Source organism: Falco naumanni, chromosome 1 (genome assembly GCF_017639655.2).
Source record: "Falco naumanni isolate bFalNau1 chromosome 1, bFalNau1.pat, whole genome shotgun sequence".
Taxonomy (NCBI): domain Eukaryota; kingdom Metazoa; phylum Chordata; class Aves; order Falconiformes; family Falconidae; genus Falco; species Falco naumanni.
This window is the reverse complement of record NC_054054.1, coordinates 106,496,413-106,515,556: the sequence shown is the minus strand read 5'-3', so window position 1 is coordinate 106,515,556 and position 19,144 is coordinate 106,496,413. Positions and strand designations below refer to the sequence as shown.

Below are 19,144 nucleotides of genomic sequence, written 5' to 3'. Positions count from 1 at the left end.
AGCTTCATACATTTAAAACCAAACTGCTACAGGAAAAAAAAAATTTTTTTGAAGATGAAGTTTTGCAATTAAGACAGAAGAGCAATTTCAGAGACAGGCATTGCTTTGTGTTTTTTAAAACCTTAAAAAATAGTGCGAATGTAATACAGTTCTGCATTAATATCTGTGATTTTTTTAAATACTTTTGAACAGATTTGCATGCGCTCACAACAGCAAAATTTTGAACAAAAACTATGAAAGAAACGGGAGAGGAAATTCTGAGAAAAGCAGACCATGAGCAGTACACCTCACTGATCTCAGTGGGACAGTCCTTGTAAGATCATTTCCACGGAAAAGGCAGCAGTCTTTTTTTCTAAAGGAGGAGAAAAAAAAAAGTTATGTTTGAGCTGTAGATGTAATGTTGTGGGTTTATCCAATATTTTTTAATTACAAATAATGTGTAAAGGCTGTTATGTCATTAGGTGAAGAGTCACTGTCAAGACTAACCACAGGCACTAAAATTCTTTCCTGTAAGGAATGTGGCTGCCTTTTGCATCGTTTATTGAAAGAGTTACTTCTTGGAGCATATTTAGATTTTTTTAAAAAAAATAGCATAACTGTATTTCCACTTACATTCAAAATACTTGTGAAAGTGGGCTGCATTTACATCCCTAAAGTGTCTCTTTCATTACAAGGTACCAGTGGCAGTGATTGCTGGCAAGTTAATTTTGTTTCTCAGAAACCGGGCAGCAGATTTAGATAGAAATATTGTAGCTTGAAACACATTTTTTCAAAGAGGTAAGCAGCAAAATGAAGTAGATGTTTTAGTCATTTTAATGTCCACTACATGAAGAGATTATGGTTTCTCTATCGATTTCTGATGAAGGGCTACAATTAATCTTTGGAAAACTTTTATATCCATTATTTCTAATTGGTAGAATGCTTTAGACTATATTTAGGGCTATGGAGAGTGCTGTATTTATGGCCACATAAAAATATGCTGGGTATATTTGTGTGGCTTGTTGCTTTTGGCTATATTTAAACTGGATGCATTTTGCCATCTTTTGCTGTCAAGCTAGACCATTTAATAACACAGTTGACAAGTAAAAATCCTGGATTAATACAGTAAATCTTGCACCATTCATTCGTTAACTACTCTGGAATTTACTGAGTTCCCTGCACAATCTTGTCATTGTGAATTCAACAACTAAAATACAGTTTATTCGAAGTACTGGCTATGGGACATATTAAAAGCAAATTATACCAATGAGCTCATCTTTAGCAGTTTCCTCTAACTAGAAAGGGCAATTGATTCAGAAACAAAGACAGGGTCATCTTTAAAGTTTCACTCCTTTGTTAAAGTATGCCATAGTGCTGGAAGACACACAGATATTAACATGAACAAGAAACTCTGCTGAAGAATGCCTGGACAAGTAGAGGCATCATTTGATGTACTCCCTTCAATTTCAAGCTCTAAAATAGCACTGCCAATACAGCAGCATAGCAAATAACTGCTAATTGTGATGAGCTGTGTAGAACTGCATTGTGATTCTTAAAGCACATCAACTATGCCCTTGTAAGCTCTTGCCACTAGGACTTACCTCAATGTGATTTTTACAGATTCTGAATCAAGATCCGTTTCTTCATATTTTTCTTACCCAGAATCTTACATGGAGTTACACAAATTTTAAAAAGTCACCTTAACTAAATCAAGAGCAGCAAATGAGCAGGACTGCACGCTCTTTTATTACCTTCTGTGCAAGAAATAGCCATTCTGTCTTCTATTCCATAGGCTCAGTCTGTCAAGTAAATAATTAAAATCAAATTAGCTATTTTACATTAGAGGAAAAGATACCGTTATCAGCACCAGTGTTTGTTCCCAAAAACATCTAGCTGTTAAGCTACATTATGTTAATTTTATCTTTACTGTAATACTGAAGGAGAACACTATCAGCATCGGTTTCAACTCCAGCATCAGTTTTTATGGCTTAAGCAATATTCTCTTACTCTTCCAAAGCTTATTTTTGCTTTTTAGATAATCTTTCTTTACTTTGGATAAATCTGCTCAGAGTTTGGCAAATACTGTAATTATACCAAGCTAACTGTATAAATCCATCTCCTGAAATTTGGCGGAGTCCCATTTTGAAACCTCCCTACCATATGGATTGAAAGAGGGCATTTACTAGTAATAGTGGACCAAATACTTTTTACGTATCACAAGATATTTGGAAAATACAAACAGCATAATTTAACTACAAATACTGTAGTAGGCAGATAAAGCATCATTTATTTTGCTAGCACGCTATCTATATATAGACAGTATGCTCGATTTTAAAGGCAGTTTATCTCCCTCCATTTTCCAGAAATCCTTATCGGCAATATTTAATCTCCTCCTGTTCTGACACACCCTGTGCTTGCAGCCACATATGCTGCAACTTTATCTGTAAGGCTGTAGATAATCTTGAAATAACCACAATAATTGCATTTGAAAGCATTAGAAATAACTACAGCGCACTTTCTCAATACATTTGCTGACAATAACTTTTAAGCAGCACACATTTAAATAGTTGTCTTGCCGTTAAGCTGCGTAGACATTTTGGCCAGCGGTTGAGAGTGAACAATGCTGTGAGCAACAGCACATTTAGCTGCGTAGTGCCAGGTTCTTAATGGTGTTCTATTAGCTGAGCACAACTTGCAAAGCATGAGCACTAACTGTTCAAAGGGTGAGAGCAGGCAAACATCCAGTAAAAGAGCAAAGCCCACATTAGAGATCACACAAAGATTTATCTGAAAGATTTGGTGTCCACAGCAAAAAGTTATATTCTGAAAACATGAAACAGACACCACAGCTATTCGACTTTACTGATCCATGTTCATTTTATCTTGCCACGAGACTTCCTTTCTACTGTCTTCTTTGGCTGGAACAAAAGAAACCAATTTTCCTTTTTAATCAATTAGGTTTTGTTTGAATGAACGGAGTAAGTCAAAATGCTTTATTTGCATGTGGTAGATTCTCTGGTGTATTCTTCAATCTTTAACAAAGGTCACAATCAGAGTCCTTTCCTAACATTGGGGATCCAAAGTTAAGAAAGCTTGTGCCCATTAGTGCAGTTTTTTTTCTTTTAAAAGTAAAGATATTGCAAATTATTTTACTTCTCATAGGCTACTCACATTCTAAACAAAGTTCTGTACTGTATGTATCATTAAGGATGGGAAAGAGTAGAAATATAAAGTAATGCAAGCAGAAATACATAATCCTGGAGGCAGAGTGCCCCGAAAAATGTTTTCTCTCCCAATTCTGCAACACTGTACTCCTGTATATGCAGAAGGAATTAAAAAAAAAAAAACCAAACACCAAACAAGTACTTTTCTCCTTAGCTTTACCTGAACACACCTGAGATAGTAACAAGCCATTCGCTGTTTTTTCTATCAAAGCACAATGTAGAGAGCACTTTAGGTGACATTTATACATTTACCATCAATTATACAGCCTACAAAACCCGTTATTTTTGAGCCTAGTTGAGCAACTCTCACTCAAGAAAACAAAACCAACTGCCACATTTTCTTATTTCGTATAAAATATTTCATTTAGGCAATAAAATACAAAAAGTTTTTGTTATTTCTCTGATAAAGATGAATTAAATGATCTGACCCTTGTCTAGACAATCTGCTCTGATTTTCATGGCTACATCAGCAGAGCTTAAATCTGCAAGGCTATGGGAGGGAGAAACTGATTGCACTACACATTAGAGGGGGGGAACCCCAAACCCACAAAAACCACCACACACACAAAGAAGTTCTTCAAGCTACTGAAACTAAGCACTCCAACAGGCAGCCCCACGGAACAAGTCCATCTCGTCTGCTCTGTTACTTTCAGGAGACCCAGAATTGCTGCCTAGCAGCAAGGGATGTCATCTTCCAAATGGAACTCCTATGTCCCCAGGCAGGCTAGTGGTTACAGCCCAAAACCTTTCCATTGTGTCTATATAAGGAAAGGGCAGGAGGTTGGTAGCATGCCTTCACATCGCTGAGGGAAGGTATCAAGAGACCCTGAAGTTTAAAGAGAGCTCTGTGATAAGGATGTTGCTTTTTCAAATGCTACTGCAAAGGTTAGGTCCCCGAGGTAGCTGACGACAGGAGTCCTGAATTACAGGAAGGTACCAAATTATGAATTCTCAGTAAAATCTGAAGTTCAATAGCTCACCTGATTATTAAATCAACACTCCATTGATATCCACAGCTGAACTGTTTTGTTTGTTTTGTCTGATACAGTAGTATTTCTTTTTAAAAATCTCTCGTTACTTATCTCTGCTCTCTGTACTATACTTGCAAGGCCAAAGATAAAGCCTCTCTACAAATAACAAACTTTGCAGCTTGGTCTACACAAAAGAGTCAAATGTGCCTTGAGTTTCACAGCAATACTCAGTCAGCTCAGGTTTACAAGCATCGTACTGTTCACACTGACACACATGCACTCAAGAGATGCTTGGGACTGCTGAGTGCAAGAGCACTGGAGCATTCAGTCTTCACAGACAAGATATTCTTATAATGACTAGTCACCTGTTCTCTTACGATCTAGCAGAAAATCAAAAATTTCTGAAGTGGTTTATGAAGACTGGCTGCATACTAACTTGCCACTACACCCACAAAAAGGAAACAAATCCAATACTGTACCTGTGGCACTTCTTTAAGGAAGTCAGGAAGCTGAAATTCACCTTTGTAGACCTGGAAAAACAAAAACATACTACTCAAAGCTAGCAGTTCCTACTGTTTGAAATGCTAAAGAGTTTTTTAAAGGGAGGGAAAAAAATACATTATTTTAGGTTATTAGCATCCAGTAATGCTAAAACAGATCTACCTAAACTGAGCACAATGTATTTGTAAAAGCAGGTTTTATTCACAAGGCTTGGTCATCCAAGGTAGTTCTGCAGCTGTACACTCAGCCCCAGGCTTGCTCTGTACTCCACACTGACCTTGTCTGCATTAAAATGGTAAAACCATGTAACGCACATAGTAATTCAAGGAAGCTTGAAATGTAAAGTCCTGTAGAAGCCATTCACTATGCTTTTAGGAAAAGATTTTCAACAGGACAATTAAATGCACTAGGAGTGACTTGCTACAACACATACCATTTTGAAGTTTATATAAAACAAATCTGTTGCTTCACATTTTAGCACCTTCAATAAATTAAAGTTCACCTTTGGGTTTAATTACAATTCGTAATTTAAAGATTCTCCATTTAAAGTTTTTCAAAAGAGCTACCTGTCACAATCTCACGAACTGTGTCAGTACTGATATACCAGCCAGGCAACAAAAAAACATTCAGTTCTCAAACATTGACATTTTACAGCGAAGAAACTCAACAAGTGTCCCACAATACATTTTCTGATGCATCACAGTACTCATTATGTACAAAAAAATCATTCATACAAACAGAAGCATCACACTTGAACAACTGATTCCATCTCACTATGCTGTCAAAGGAAAGGTCTGTTGGTTTTGATACAATTCGAGACAGTGCATCATCTGAACATGCCAACAACTTAAGTTTCAATGCTGTTAAAATGGTCAACACTTAAGGAGCGTCAGCATCTCCTACGCTATCTTACAGTGATCTATCCCTTTATTCCACTTATCTAGCTGGTGTAATTTTCAGGTAACAGGAAAGTTTATACATTTGCTTTATTCTTTAAAGATATACAGATACTATTATAATAGGTACAGATATCTTACTGGCCATTTTCCCCAAGTACTCTGTGTCAGATCTTGAGCCACTCAGCAAACATACTGCGTGAGAACAGACACCCGACCCCTTCCTTCCCAAGGCTGTAACCACACAGCTAAAACCCCAGCTCCTGGAGGGAGAACACAGGGTTGGATAAGACTTAAGTTTTCCTCAACGTTTATACCATTTAATCATTACTAATTTGCTTTTCATCTACAGAAAAAAAACAACCAGTGCAATAATCCTTTCCTATTTGGACTAGATGATCGTTGTAAGCTCCTTCCAACTGGCATCGTCTATTCTATACTAATAGACATATAGATTTAATAGCTTTGTATAAGAGTACAAAAGAGCTCCACTTACTAGTAGGGCTGTCACAAGTTACCATCAGCGACTCCTATGAGTGTGAATTTCTACAACAACTGCACCCTCGTTACCAGCCTGACCTCACGAGAGTTTGCAATCATCACAGTTTCCAGTCTTTTAGAGCATAACAATAATTCTGAAACAACATTGTTTGGAGAAAGAGCAAGGAACAAATATCCTCGAACATACCAACAACCACACCAAACAAGTGTTTCCACTATCTGACCAATTAGGAAATACATTGGCAATGTGTTGCCTTCTCTCTAGGGATACTTCTTAAAAGCTGCTTGCTTCTGAGATTAAACTGGAATACATTCCAAAGGGGCGTGGGGGGTGAAATATTCTGTATTACCTCTTTTTTTTTTTTTTTTTTGCAAAAACTGCAATGCTTGATGAGTTTTACCATCTGTTCTACTGAACCAACAAGACCAAACACTCTAGTGTCATCAGTTCTTTGTAGTTTTGTGTAGCTATGATCATATTATCACACAACTGGCTAGGCTGAACACATCTGAACAAGGTTTCACAAAATCCTAACGTGACAGTAGGAATTATTATACACACACATCGCAGAACACTGCCTCTCCTGATATTCCATGTTTTAGATAAAACAGAAGGGCTGACTCAAAGCGATAGGCACAGCTCTCATTTATATTCAGCCAGGGGGTACTGTCATTCCTATGGAAACCTTAATGAAAGCCACACTGGTCAAAAATTCAGCATGTGGCTTACTGAAGCCTAGATATGCTATAAATATTTATAAATGCAGGAGAGTAGCTAATATTTTCAGCTTTTAACCAAGCCATTAAAATGTAGACTGTGTTCTAGAGAGCAGAAATGGAAGTTACAAATCAACAATATTATCACATCAAAAAATGCTATAGAACTACCCAGGCAATGTTCACAAGAAAAAAAAACACATTATCTTCTATTAGATGAGTGCTGATGTTGGAAGAAACAGACATGCTTTTCACCTGTTCTGGCAAACAGCTACAGTCTTTATCTGGAAATTCTTAAAAGCTGTTAATACTGATGAGGATGGTACATTGTAACTGATTCAGAAAGAGAACTACCAAAACCATGTTTGTCTCTCTGGAAGCCTCCTTCTTTCCTTCTCCCTGCAATTAAGACTTGGTCTAATTTTTGTATTACAGATCTGTATCTATGGCTGCTCTAAAACCTTTACCATTTTAAAGTCCTTTGTAGCATTTACTCCTAATTATCATCCAATAGCAACAATCAAGGGTATTCATCCATCAGCAGCATTAAGAAAAATAATTACTAACTATTAAGAAAAATAAAAACCAGTGTCATAGCTTGGAAAGAAAACATTTCAGGGGCATTTGATACTATATTCACATTAAATACCACAATTCACACAAATCTAACAAGTGACAGGCCCAAGAAGATTAGGTTTAACACACAAGTGTGCCTAATTTTGGTTCAGAACTGACATTATCTAGAATGCTGGCTTTGTCAAGATTGAGACTGCATAGAAACTGGTTTAAAGTAGTTCCAAAAACAGTAAGTGGTCCCTTTTGGAAAAAAAAACCACCAGGGCTCAACTACAATACAGAAATCCTAAAAACAATGACTCCATCTGCAGCCAAAGAAATTAAGAGGTTTCAGATTCAAAATTCCTTTCTTTCCATTTTCGAAGTCTAAAACACATTATTCAGAGAGTGGCAGCAGAGGGGCAGAAGCAGGACATTGGAATTATTTCCAGTCTAAGCAAGCATTCAATAAAATTGAGCAGAAATGGTGTTTACCATTTCTAAGGGAATTATTTCGCAAGTCCAAATGGATTTCTAGAGGCAGGGGGGGAATCTTAAGTCTATGTCAGTTTGTTGTTCAGCGTTGGCAGTATTCAAGCTGTTCTATTAAAAAAACAAAACACATTCTTATAGCCAAACTAAATGCCTATTATTCTCAAAAAGACATCAGAAAACAATTTTTGTGTCTAGTTGTCTGAGAAAACCCTTATAGATACAGAAGGAAAACTTAAGAACAGAACTGTAACTCAAGAGTAAACTGTAATTCACAGAAGATTAAAGCACTCCTTTTCACCCGCTGTCAAGCCTGGTTTACAAAGAGTCACATTATATTTGGTCAGTTCCATTACACACAGATAATAGGTCTTTTTGTCTATAAGTTAGCCTGCAACTAAGTGTACTTGGGTTTGGTAGATTTTCAAAACATCAAAGTTGCAGAGTGCAAGGCTATCGATGTTTAAGCATTTAAAAAAAAAAAAAAAAGGAACACTGGCAAAACCAGAACGAGTGCCTCTTTCTGGAAACAACCTTCTGCTGCACAGTATACGGAGGTACCCTCATCTTGCTCTTTCAGACCTTCTTTAACTTTTAAAGGCAGCTTACAAGGCTTATACAATTCTTCACCTCACTGTTGGAACTGCCAAGGAAAGGGACATCCTAGATGTATTTACCCAGTAGGAACAACACAGAGAGCAAGATTTGACAGGCCTATGAATGTCTGCCAAAAGGCAGCTTGCAACCATACCTAATTCTGTATTTTTTTTTTGTTAATAACTCTGTATGTCTTACTAATCATATATATGCATAACTGAGGTTTTGTTTGGTTGGTTTTTTTAAAATAAGGTAGCAGTACCTCTGGAGAAAAACAATACAGTTGGGAATCCACGTGCTAGAAGAAACACCCACTAAAGAGGGTATTAAATTTAAAGGACACCGAGAAAGCCTGCGCTGTTGGTCCCAACACAGATGAAATAAAAACCCCGATTTGTTTTAAATGTCTGAGAAAATGCCCACAAAGTCAAATGTCTTTATGCTTATGTTAACCAGCAAAGAGATGCATGGTCTTGAGCAGCCTGTCATTACAGCACACCTCCAGTTACAGGTTTGGCAGCAGTCATTATTCTTATGCACCCTTTACAATAGATTGTTTCTGCCTTTAAAAGCTCCAAGTCTTGAAATCATGATTGTCATGGACATCTCTATTTAACAGCAGAAGATACTTCCTCACAATTTAAAACAGGCATGAAACAGGAGTTAGTAGAACTCTCTTTTCCTCTAAATGTTACTGCAGAAAAATACCATCAACAAAACATAAACCAGAGCTAGATAACAACTTTCGGATGTGATTAGAAGAAGCCACATGTATTTAAACAGCCATGATGAAAACCATAGCTTTTTCCGTAGAGTTCTGTACACTTCAGTCTCTCAATCTCTCCAGGGCAAGGAACATAACTTCATGAAGAAGTTAAAAGAAACGACTAGAAAATATATTCCAAGCATGCAAATTCATTTAGTGGGAGGTACGTGCCAAAGAAAATCTAATGTAATATGTTACAGATGTGAGAGGAAACCACTTAGCCAATCATAACATAACAATAAGCCAGCTTCTACTGGGCATAAGTCAGTCTTGCAGTTACGAGCTGTTATCCACTTCTGTTATATTCTGTTAAACTGCTGACATACACTTTTATGCACTCACAATATTGATAAGGACATATCAGACACTCTTCTAACATGGAGTGATTCTGTAATTCATCATATAATGATTGGGCTACTGATTCAGACAGCTTAATTATCTGCATTTTCTGCATCATCTGCAGATGAAAACTTTTAGTTACAGGATGTTATTTGCCTTTGTGTTCAGGATATAGAATTTATTAAAACTTTAAGGGGGGGGGAGGAAAGTAGTCAGTTATGTAACTATAAGGAAGGGACCCTTGCAATCATTACAATAAAATGAACAGACGAGCAACAGACTTATGAGAAAAACACAAGATAGCACAATTCTGCAGTCACTGAATAACTAAAGGTTGCCTCTTGAGGAGGTCACATGCAGAGATCTGCTGAACAGTGCAACACTATTCAGACTTCGTTCCCTGCTCTGTGCTCCTTAACCCAGACAAGACAGTGTGTCATAAAAGATAATATTGTCAGGCCTAACATAAAACAGATAAACAAAAAGTTAATGGCTTTGTTATTGAAAACATCAGAAACATCTGTTACACTCATGTTAGATTTGTACTCCACCAGTGCAGATACTGTCAGAGATGTCTTATTTCGTAACACCACACAGTACTTGGAGACAATGCAAGAAGAGATGAAGTTAACTTCACCCTGTTACTTCCTAAAACAAAAGCAGAACTAAGACAACACAGTACAAACACTGGTTGCATCTTATCATGGTTTTGCAGTGCTACAGGAGCACAGAAAACCAAGCTAACCATTTTGCTGTCCTAATCAGCTAACATTCAAGAGAAAACATTGTTTTCCTTGCATTACCTATAAGCACACAGAAATTCTTATTCAGGCACTGTACTTTAGCTGGTGAGAATCATCATTTTGTTTCCAGACTTGAAAAAGAAATAAAAAAATTTAACCTGTATGTATGCAAGTCACCGACAGGGGGACAGAAAAGGAGAAAAGAAAGGAAAGAGAAACATCAACAGGACATAACTGCTTAGAAAGCTTCGGGGAAGCTAGTATTTCGCACCACCCTGGCCATTCCTTTCCAGTCTTCTCCGGTATTAGCCCTTGTTTTAGGCACCCTTGCACGGTTGGTTCTTACCTTCAAGACAAACAGCAGCAGCTTTGAAATTGCTGAGCAGTTATTTTCACTGTTAAACCTAACTTGTAGTGTTTTCCAAGAAGCGACAGACTTTGCTCAGAGCAGTTAGCACAGTGTAGTAGAAATGCAGTTCTACAAGCAGCATTTAAGCACGTTTTAGGGCAAAGACATCATGCAGTTTAAAGTTCAGAATATTTTTCAATAATCTTTTACAACTGGGCGATACAGACTTCTTGTCATAAAATACTGACCTGTCCACATTCAAAAGAGGCTTTCTTGCTATGAGTATGTTTTGCATCCTGAGCAGTTTTCCTATTTTCATTCCACTTTATGCAATGAACTAGATGACGGTGTTGTTCCATCTTTAGATGCAGCCAGAATGTCCCAACAGTAATTTCAGTGGTATTGGGCTTCCACCCTGTTGTTGCAACTTCCACAATCAATTTAAGCCAGTATTACGTAACCCCCACAAAACTGAAAGACTCCCCCACTCAAAACCACACCAAAAAAAATCCCAAAATAAAAGATCTGTCCTTCCCCCTTACTATTGCTTTCTGTTTACCAGATGGGGCGTAACTTCCTTCACCTAAAGTGCCAGCTCACGCTAATGGACTAAGAAACTGTGGCAGTATTAGAGTAACAAGTGTCAGAATTCAACATCATTTCAAGTTAGCCACTCTAAGGGGTTACTATATCAACACAATACAGTTCAGCTTTAGAAGTCTAAACTTTACCTGTTTTCAATGAATAAAGTTCAGGTTCTGTGTTCAGTTTAAAGTTCTAAGACAACAAATATAAGAGAACAGCTTCCAAACACAAAGTGAAGCTATAAAGTTACATGCAAGATTTATATGGAATTCTTATCGTGCACTGAAGAGCAACTTTGGAAAGATTTTATATGGACAGCTTCATTCCAGCAACTGGGTCTGTACCCAGTACAGACCTCTGTGAAAGACTATCCCAGGTGAAGAAATTTAAAAAGAGAGCCAGAACAAAAGTAGTGCTACAGGAATTTTCGAATTCACCAGCTAAGAGCATGCAATAAGACACATAACTTGCCAAGTGCCAGTTCCTAAAGGCTGGAAAAATCTAGATAAATATATTTTTTTATTTATATACATACACATAAAAAATATAAATAAATGCCTTTTCTCCAGGCTGCAGCAGCAAGAAATAAATTAGCATAGGTTCATGGAAGAGACGGGGAAACCCCCAGGGCAGCATATGCTTTCCCTGATGTGCAGAATTAACACATCACAGTTCCCACCCTCTCTCCACACCCCCTCTGTTTTCCCAAACACCTTTAAGTTTTTTGGGATCTGTCCCCCATCCCCAAATAAAACCAAAGCTGTGGGGAAAACAAAGCAAAGCATTTTTCAGAAGTGAGACGGCTCCCACTGACCACCAACCTGAATATTAGTTATTTCAAAACTAACTTGGTTTAAGGCCAAGCTCAGTGGTCAGCATTTTGGCAATTTACTGTGCAAGATGCACACCGGCCAGGAAGCCTGGCACTTCCAGAAAATGTGATGAGCCTGCTGCCCCAAGAATTAGGTAAACCTAAGCAGCGAACTGGTCTGGGAGCTGGGAAACCTTCAATCTGGAAACCGTAGGAAATCAGGACATCAGCATTTCCATAGTGACAGGAAAGACAGAAGACCCCACCGTCTGAGCAGGGATTTGCTGGGAACCAGCTGGGAGGAAACAAAGCAAAATGACTGGGGAGGAATTCAAGCCATCCCAATGCAAACTGGAACACTGACCCGAGCCATCGTTTTAAATGGCTCCTTGGGGTACACGACATTCTGAAAGCCACATGTTTCTCCATTTTCAAAAGGAATATTGTAAGTTTCAAAGATTAGCCACCTTTTACCCATTTGCTTTTTTAGATTTCAGTCTTAATTCAAGACACCTCTCTCATTCTCTATACAAACACTGTAAGCAAAATTAATTTTGTTCAAGGACAAGTGACTAGGAAAATATATGTTGGGTACTACAATAACAAAATTAAAATGCTGTTTTGGCCTGTAAGTAAAACTATTAAATTAAAATAGCAGTCGAAATATTAACAAGTGTTCCCTATGCTTGCAATATTTGGATCAGCTATTATAACAGTAACCTCAGTTTTTCACAGCTGTTTTTAACATTAGTAAACAAGCTAATTATGCTTCAAAACAAACTTGTGAAAAAAACCCTCAATACACTTTAGCCTTTTGAATTAGGCTTTAATTTTTTCTTTAAAAGGTACGCTTGTGGCTTTATTACCTGAATTTCTCTCTTCCATTTTGAACTGAAATAGATTTCAAGAAGCCACCCAACCGTAAGCAACTGAAATCTATATGATTTCTACAACTCTAAGCTTGCCACACATTAATAATTTATTATTATCTATTAATATAATACATTTTTGCACTACAATACAAATTTGGATCCAGGTCACAGTTTTATAGTATGTACGGGTTGTTACATGCGGATTTTGTTTTCAAGGCTCCATGTAGTAGTATTGAACACTTTTTCTTTATTTATTTAAAGGGGTTGAATTAAGTGCATAAAAGTTTGTTTGTGAGCCTTTTAAAACAGTAAGTACCAGGACACCTATAAAATGCTAACCGCTATCCCCACCAGAAAAGGTAGGTAATACTTTCCACGCTGAGCTAACAACTGTTAAAATAGTCAACCTGCCACCCTTTAATACACTGATCAGCTATTTCTTTAATAAAAACGTTTCTCAGGGAGGGCTTCTAAAAAGAAGCAATGCAGAAATGTTTAGAGACTTCACAAAAAAGTCATTTTTCCCCCCCAATTAGTATCTAGCCCATCAGCATACCAACCAAGTATTTTTTAATATCAGAAGGCTAGTGGAAGATGGTCCTTTTAAACTGTTTAATTCAGTTCTTCCAATGATCACTTTGCTGCAGCAGCAAAAGCCACTTTCTTTTAATAAAGTACACATTGTCAAAAGAACAGAAGTAAAGAGTTAATTATTCTTATTTCAAACAATGGTAATGAGCTTCTCAATTGATACCTCCAGGGATAAACAGCTGTATAGCCTAACTACTCAAATTCCAACAACATTAAATTCAGACTAAAATCCTTAAGTTTAGGTTAATCAGCACCAGACCTTCCTCCATCTTTTGTTTGTTCTACAAAGGACAGCAAAGAATTGGAAAGTCTGACATTTTGAACATCTTGGGCCATTTTCCATGGGTCACTTTCCCAGTTCTACCAAGTATCTGGGGTGTAATTTTGTGACAGAGCTTTTGCCAATCCTCAAGCTGAGCCTAATCAAGTTGGATGCTCAGGCGAGAAAGCTAGCTTTTTTCCACTACTAACTAGTTCCCCAACTATCTAGATGACTTAAAGAGGTTCAGCTACATACACCAAAGAACACAGCTCAAGCCTGAGACTGGAGTAAAGGAAGGTGAGCCAAACTGAAGATGCAGGAGCCAGACCTCCAGTGCTCAAGGTCCCACAGAATTCTTCCTTCCTCCCCGCACAGCGAAGAAAACATATTGCTAAGTATCAAAAGGCATTAGAAACAGACTTTAAAAAAAACCTAGCAAAACACAAAACTCTTCTGCTCTATAGTTTACACCCATCTGGACAATAATTAAAATGCACAGAAATGCCTTACCCTCCTTGTGTTTTCCACAACTTTTTGATCTGGCTTTCCATAATTTGGTGGATTGGCATATGGATCATAGCCCAGTTTTGCTAGCATGGGTGCAATCACAGGCATATCTTGCAGAACATCAGCAGGAATCTTCCCAACCCACTTTGACAGTGCTTCCACATTGACTGGCTTGATTACTTGGTCGGTAGATCTTTCAACCCTGTCGAGGGAGAAAGAAAGATTACATTTTGCATTCCAACCAATACTTGCTTCTTCACTAGCATTAAGGCCTTTAGCTTTGTTTGCTGAGGTTTTTTCCCCCCCTTCCTCTTCTTTCCCACTGAAAATTTCATGTTTCTGCAGAGCTGATGGGAAGCGAAGTTTTACTATGCAAGGCTAAACCGAGAGTAACTAGCACAACATCCACGCATGCTTCCTGGTTTAGGCTTTCACACAGAATGTACCGAAGCAAGTTCTTTGCATAAAGACAGCAGTGAAAGCCAAAGAACTGTTAAGTATAAAGTTAAAGCTGTTTCCGTGCTGGTATATTCCCACATTTGCTGTTTCATTGTCTTGGAAGTTGTATTCTAAACAGAAATCCATATGCCATTTATTCCCCCACCACTGTAACTAAACATTTTTTTAAATAAAAGAGCCCTATGGAAATGACAGAAAGCTATAAACTGCAATATTTTTCATAACCATTCCTTTACCGAGTGTTTGGTCATTACACAGTTCTTACGGCACTGCTGTATGGTTATGCACTTGCCTTTATGTACTGTATTTAGAAAATAGTTGATTCATTGCTTATTTAATCAATGGTCCTAAACTCATTGCACCCTAGTTTTGCTGTGTGTTTTTGTTGTGGTTTTTTTGTCAAAGGAAGAAAACTGGCATCACTTCGTTTTCCCACATTCCTTGCTTCTTTTAGAAGATGTACAATTTCTTTACTGTGTTTATTTCTGAAACAGGCCAGCAGGACTCAGAACAGGCCGAGTTATTTAAAACTCTGCAAGTTTTTACTCTGAGTAATTTAAAACTTTTTTTCTGAACTCAGAAGGAATGCACATGCATTTTGGACATCAAGGTTTATCTTTCCTTTAAGGCAGATTAAAAATCAGGTCTATACATATACAAGTTGCCTAAAGGAATATTTGCATCTGCATTGCAATACCATATGGTATGCCACTATATCAGCAGTTCCTGCTGGCTGGCTACATGCCTCAACCTTGATGCTAAATATACAGCTGTTGCATCCAGTTGCAGCTATCATCCTTCCCAGGCCTTATTTACAACATAGAAAATTCTGATCTCAAAAAGCTCTACAACCCAGAAAATAAAACTGGTATACTTGAAGTAACAGTACAAAGTATAGCACCAATACCTCGTCTACACAAGATAAAGAATGAGAACAGAAATCCAAATGAGTTCTCAGACAGCTCACTCTTCAGTTACATCGCAGGCAGAACATGAGAAAACATCTTTTGAGAAAAATAGAGGAAATGGAAATTTCCTGCAATACTCCCAGTAGTCTGAGTCCAGAAACCCAAACTAAAGTCCAATTGCTCAAGAGTGACATCAATCAACTTAGAAGAGGAACAGGTTTGATTACAGTTATCTGATTAACCTCATGAATCCAAGAAGAGGCTGAAGAATTGTTGCACAACAAACATGAGATCAATAGCAAAAGGCATCCCCGTTCAGATGCACATTGCGCTGTGCAATGCAAGCCTTAAATTACCAACTATGCATGTCTGCCAGTCATCAACTCAATTTGATCTTAACACAAGTCGTTACCTTGTGTCATCGTAGCTAAAATTCTTCCAGGACAGAGGAAGGAAGTTAGTCATACAATGCCAGAAGGTCAGCGACTTCAGTACTTTAAACACAATCAACAAAGAACAAACCAGACAGGGAAATGGTCACCCATGGGGAAACTGTCTTGGCAAGCAGGGCCTTCGCAGATGGCTGCCAAAGGTGTTTAATGGAAGCTGATGAGTAAGCACCTGACAAACAAACCCGTAAGACAACGCCCAGAGTTTTCAGCCTTACTCTCTTCAACCATTTTCAGTATCTCAAACCAAAGGCAGGAACTCAGAATAGTATTTCGGGACCAGGGAACTGCAGCCCAGTTGCAGCCTTCCTGCAGGCTATTGGCCTGAGATCACAAGTCTGTATAGCAAATTAAAAAGTCTGGGCATTACCTTTTTGATCCTTCCAATTAGAAGACAAGCATCTGACTTCACCAAATTAAAAAGAAAACAGCTGTTAAGAGTTGAGTTTCAGAAGTTCAAAGTGGCAAGGTGGAGGACAAAGCACCACAACAATTAGGTGTCCGTAGAACCATGCTGGCTGGGATCCCCCGGAAGAATGTATCACTAGGTGTTTGAGAAGCATAAGGTCCTCTGCCTCTCAGCCACAGCCAGCCAAGCCAAGAATCCCTTCCCCAAAGCTGCAGATTGATTCCACCCTTTAAAGTAAGGGTGGTACTGTGAGAACCAGGTAATAGGCTTAGCCGATAGCTTATTGGAACCCCAAAGTAAGGGGTGCTATACATCAATTAGGATCTAAATTAATTCACATGTAGATACCTCCTCCTGAAGTAAAAGCACATTTAAAACATCTATGTTTTACCCCACTGTCATTTTAGTCTTTGGTAACAATAAGCTCAACATGAAACATTTCCTGGTGATTAACAACTGGCGAGAGATAAGCAGGGAACTATATTTAGCTGCTCACAGGCACCAATTCAAACAAAAAATATACTATACCACATTTGGTCTTCCGTTTAAATCCTTTGCCATACTTTCGGTGAAGGCGGGAAGAAAAGTAAAATACAACTCATGGGAAAGATTCTTCAGACCCAAGAACATCTGAGGAATATGGAGGAAGACAGATTGGGGACAAGAGGGAAGAAACACTCAAAAAAGCAAATAGAGCAAAACAAGGAAACGTACCAAGTCTTGGCAAATTTGATTATGTATGCATATGGCAAACACTGCCTGGTCAGTGCTTCCAGGCTCCACTGCAAAACCACAGGAACCCTTTCAGCTTTGAAAGCAGCTGGTAGCACGGAACATAGGACCAACCCCAAATACTTCTACATCTGTACTAGAATCAAATTAAAGGTATGTATTAAAAATAGTATATTCTGAAGTAATTTTGCCTAGACAGCTATTTTCATAATAAGCCTATTAAAAATTGCTATAAAAGGGTTGGCATTTCTTTGCATCAGTGGTCACCACAGCTGTTTTCAGTTAGGAGGCAAATGCCAGAGCTATATTAACAATACTAGTTATAGCATGTAGTCCAGCCATAATACATTCCTTCAACAGCCACGTTGGCAATTACTTCAAACCACAGAAGGTTTCCCGCTACTACAAATGCTGCAGTGCATATCTTTAAAACCCTTGCACAGCGTTTCTCCTTGCAGCTGGATAAAAACCAAAACAAGGGGCGAAAATACTAAGTAAAATAGAACACCAGTGAGGCTAGAGCTGCATCAGCATCAGAAAAAAACAGAGATTACTAAGCAAATGCAGGATAAGAGAGTAAGGCAGCCAACAGTTGCCTCAAGTCAAGCAGCCAGGGGAACAGACAAAGTCAGAATCTTAAATACAGGCTGTCTAGTATCTAATATTTCCAATATTGCTATTAACAGACTATTGCATAAGAGTTTCTGAGTTTGCAATAAGAGAAAAACGCAGCCAGCTTGCCGCCTGAAGAATTCTGCAAGCCAGGTGACTAGCTCATCTCTGGAAGAGAAACAACCTGCATGCATAATTCAATTCCATACACAGCTGGACATAAAACATCTTACACTGACCCAGAGTCTCATTCCACCTGATACAGATTTCATCTGACAGAATTAACTTTGGTTTTGGAGGAGCAAAGAATATATTCTTAAACATTTACTTTTTGTTACCAGGTAATAATGTCATTATAAAGATCTTTTAACAATACTGCAGTCTCTTTCTCAAAATATTTTGAAGTATTTGAAGAGAACTCTTGTCAGATTTCTTTTCAAAAATCCTCCAACAATTAAAAAAAACTTCCTGGCATCTTTTGTTGGACCTGACCTGAGTAGACATCATGCCTCTGAAGTGGATGCTGAGCCTGTCTGAAAGATCTGAAAGTCTTAACAGTGAGTGGAAGATGATTAAAAGGCAGTTTTCTCTGCTTATTTTCTTAAGCCTTTACACAGTATCACAGCCTTCGCAGATTGTATCAGTAGTTCATTATCCAATTTCAGAGGTTTTCTACCATACCTAATAGCTTGCCAAAACTAGGGAACTGGTATTAGCTAGATCTTCGTACTGTCCCTACTATGCTACAGAGGCTAGGCCTATGTAGTGGTACCCTTTAAGCGAACATCAGATTTCAGTACAGATGATTTGGTACTTGCGATATCCTCCTTCTGCCAGTAAAAACTGTAATATAATTTGAGTGTTCTGATTTTAATAGACTGTTATGAAACAGCCTGAAGCACTTGGTACCAGGCACATGGTAAATTAAAGCTGTGTGAGGAGACAAGAGTTGCAATAGACGGCAGTGTTTTGAATTTCCTTTGGTTATCTCTGAAGCGATCCTCAGCACCATCCCTTTGGAAAGTCAGGTGGGAGAAACCTGCTAATCAGAATATGCAGCTCTGTTGCTCCAGCTTCTGTTGTTTCACCTGAAAGACGACAGTATTCACACCGTGAAGAGCACTTTCCAGTAAGCCCAAAGAGAAATCTGAAGTCATAAGAGAACAACATTGGTTAGAACCTGACCCGGAATGTAACTGCCATGCACACCCAAGGCCATAAAGAATTTTGCTGCAGCTGAGAACAAGACAAATGCAACCTGACAGAAGAAAAACTGAAGTCTAACACAAGGTGCATTTTGTTCAGCTGTCAAAATTT

At 38.2% G+C, this 19,144-nt stretch overlaps 1 protein-coding gene across 4 annotated transcripts in view; it reads right to left on the bottom strand.

Moving 5' to 3' along the window:
- Nucleotides 1-1,730: 1,730 nt before the first annotated feature.
- Nucleotides 1,731-19,144, bottom strand: part of TPST1 (tyrosylprotein sulfotransferase 1) — a 30,254-nt gene continuing 12,840 nt past the window's right edge. For 2 of the 4 annotated variants that reach the window (XM_040615017.1, XM_040615026.1), the window contains exons 3-6: nucleotides 14,262-14,460; nucleotides 4,654-4,704; nucleotides 2,822-2,897; nucleotides 1,731-1,778 (exon numbers count right to left, since the gene is read on the bottom strand). In XM_040615017.1, coding sequence (XP_040470951.1) covers nucleotides 2,853-2,897; nucleotides 4,654-4,704; nucleotides 14,262-14,460 — 295 coding nt within the window. In that variant the 3' untranslated portion in view covers nucleotides 1,731-1,778; nucleotides 2,822-2,852. The remainder of the gene's footprint in view (nucleotides 1,779-2,821; nucleotides 2,898-4,653; nucleotides 4,705-14,261; nucleotides 14,461-19,144) is intronic. The other 2 variants (XM_040615035.1, XM_040615043.1) reach the window with 2 other exon arrangements.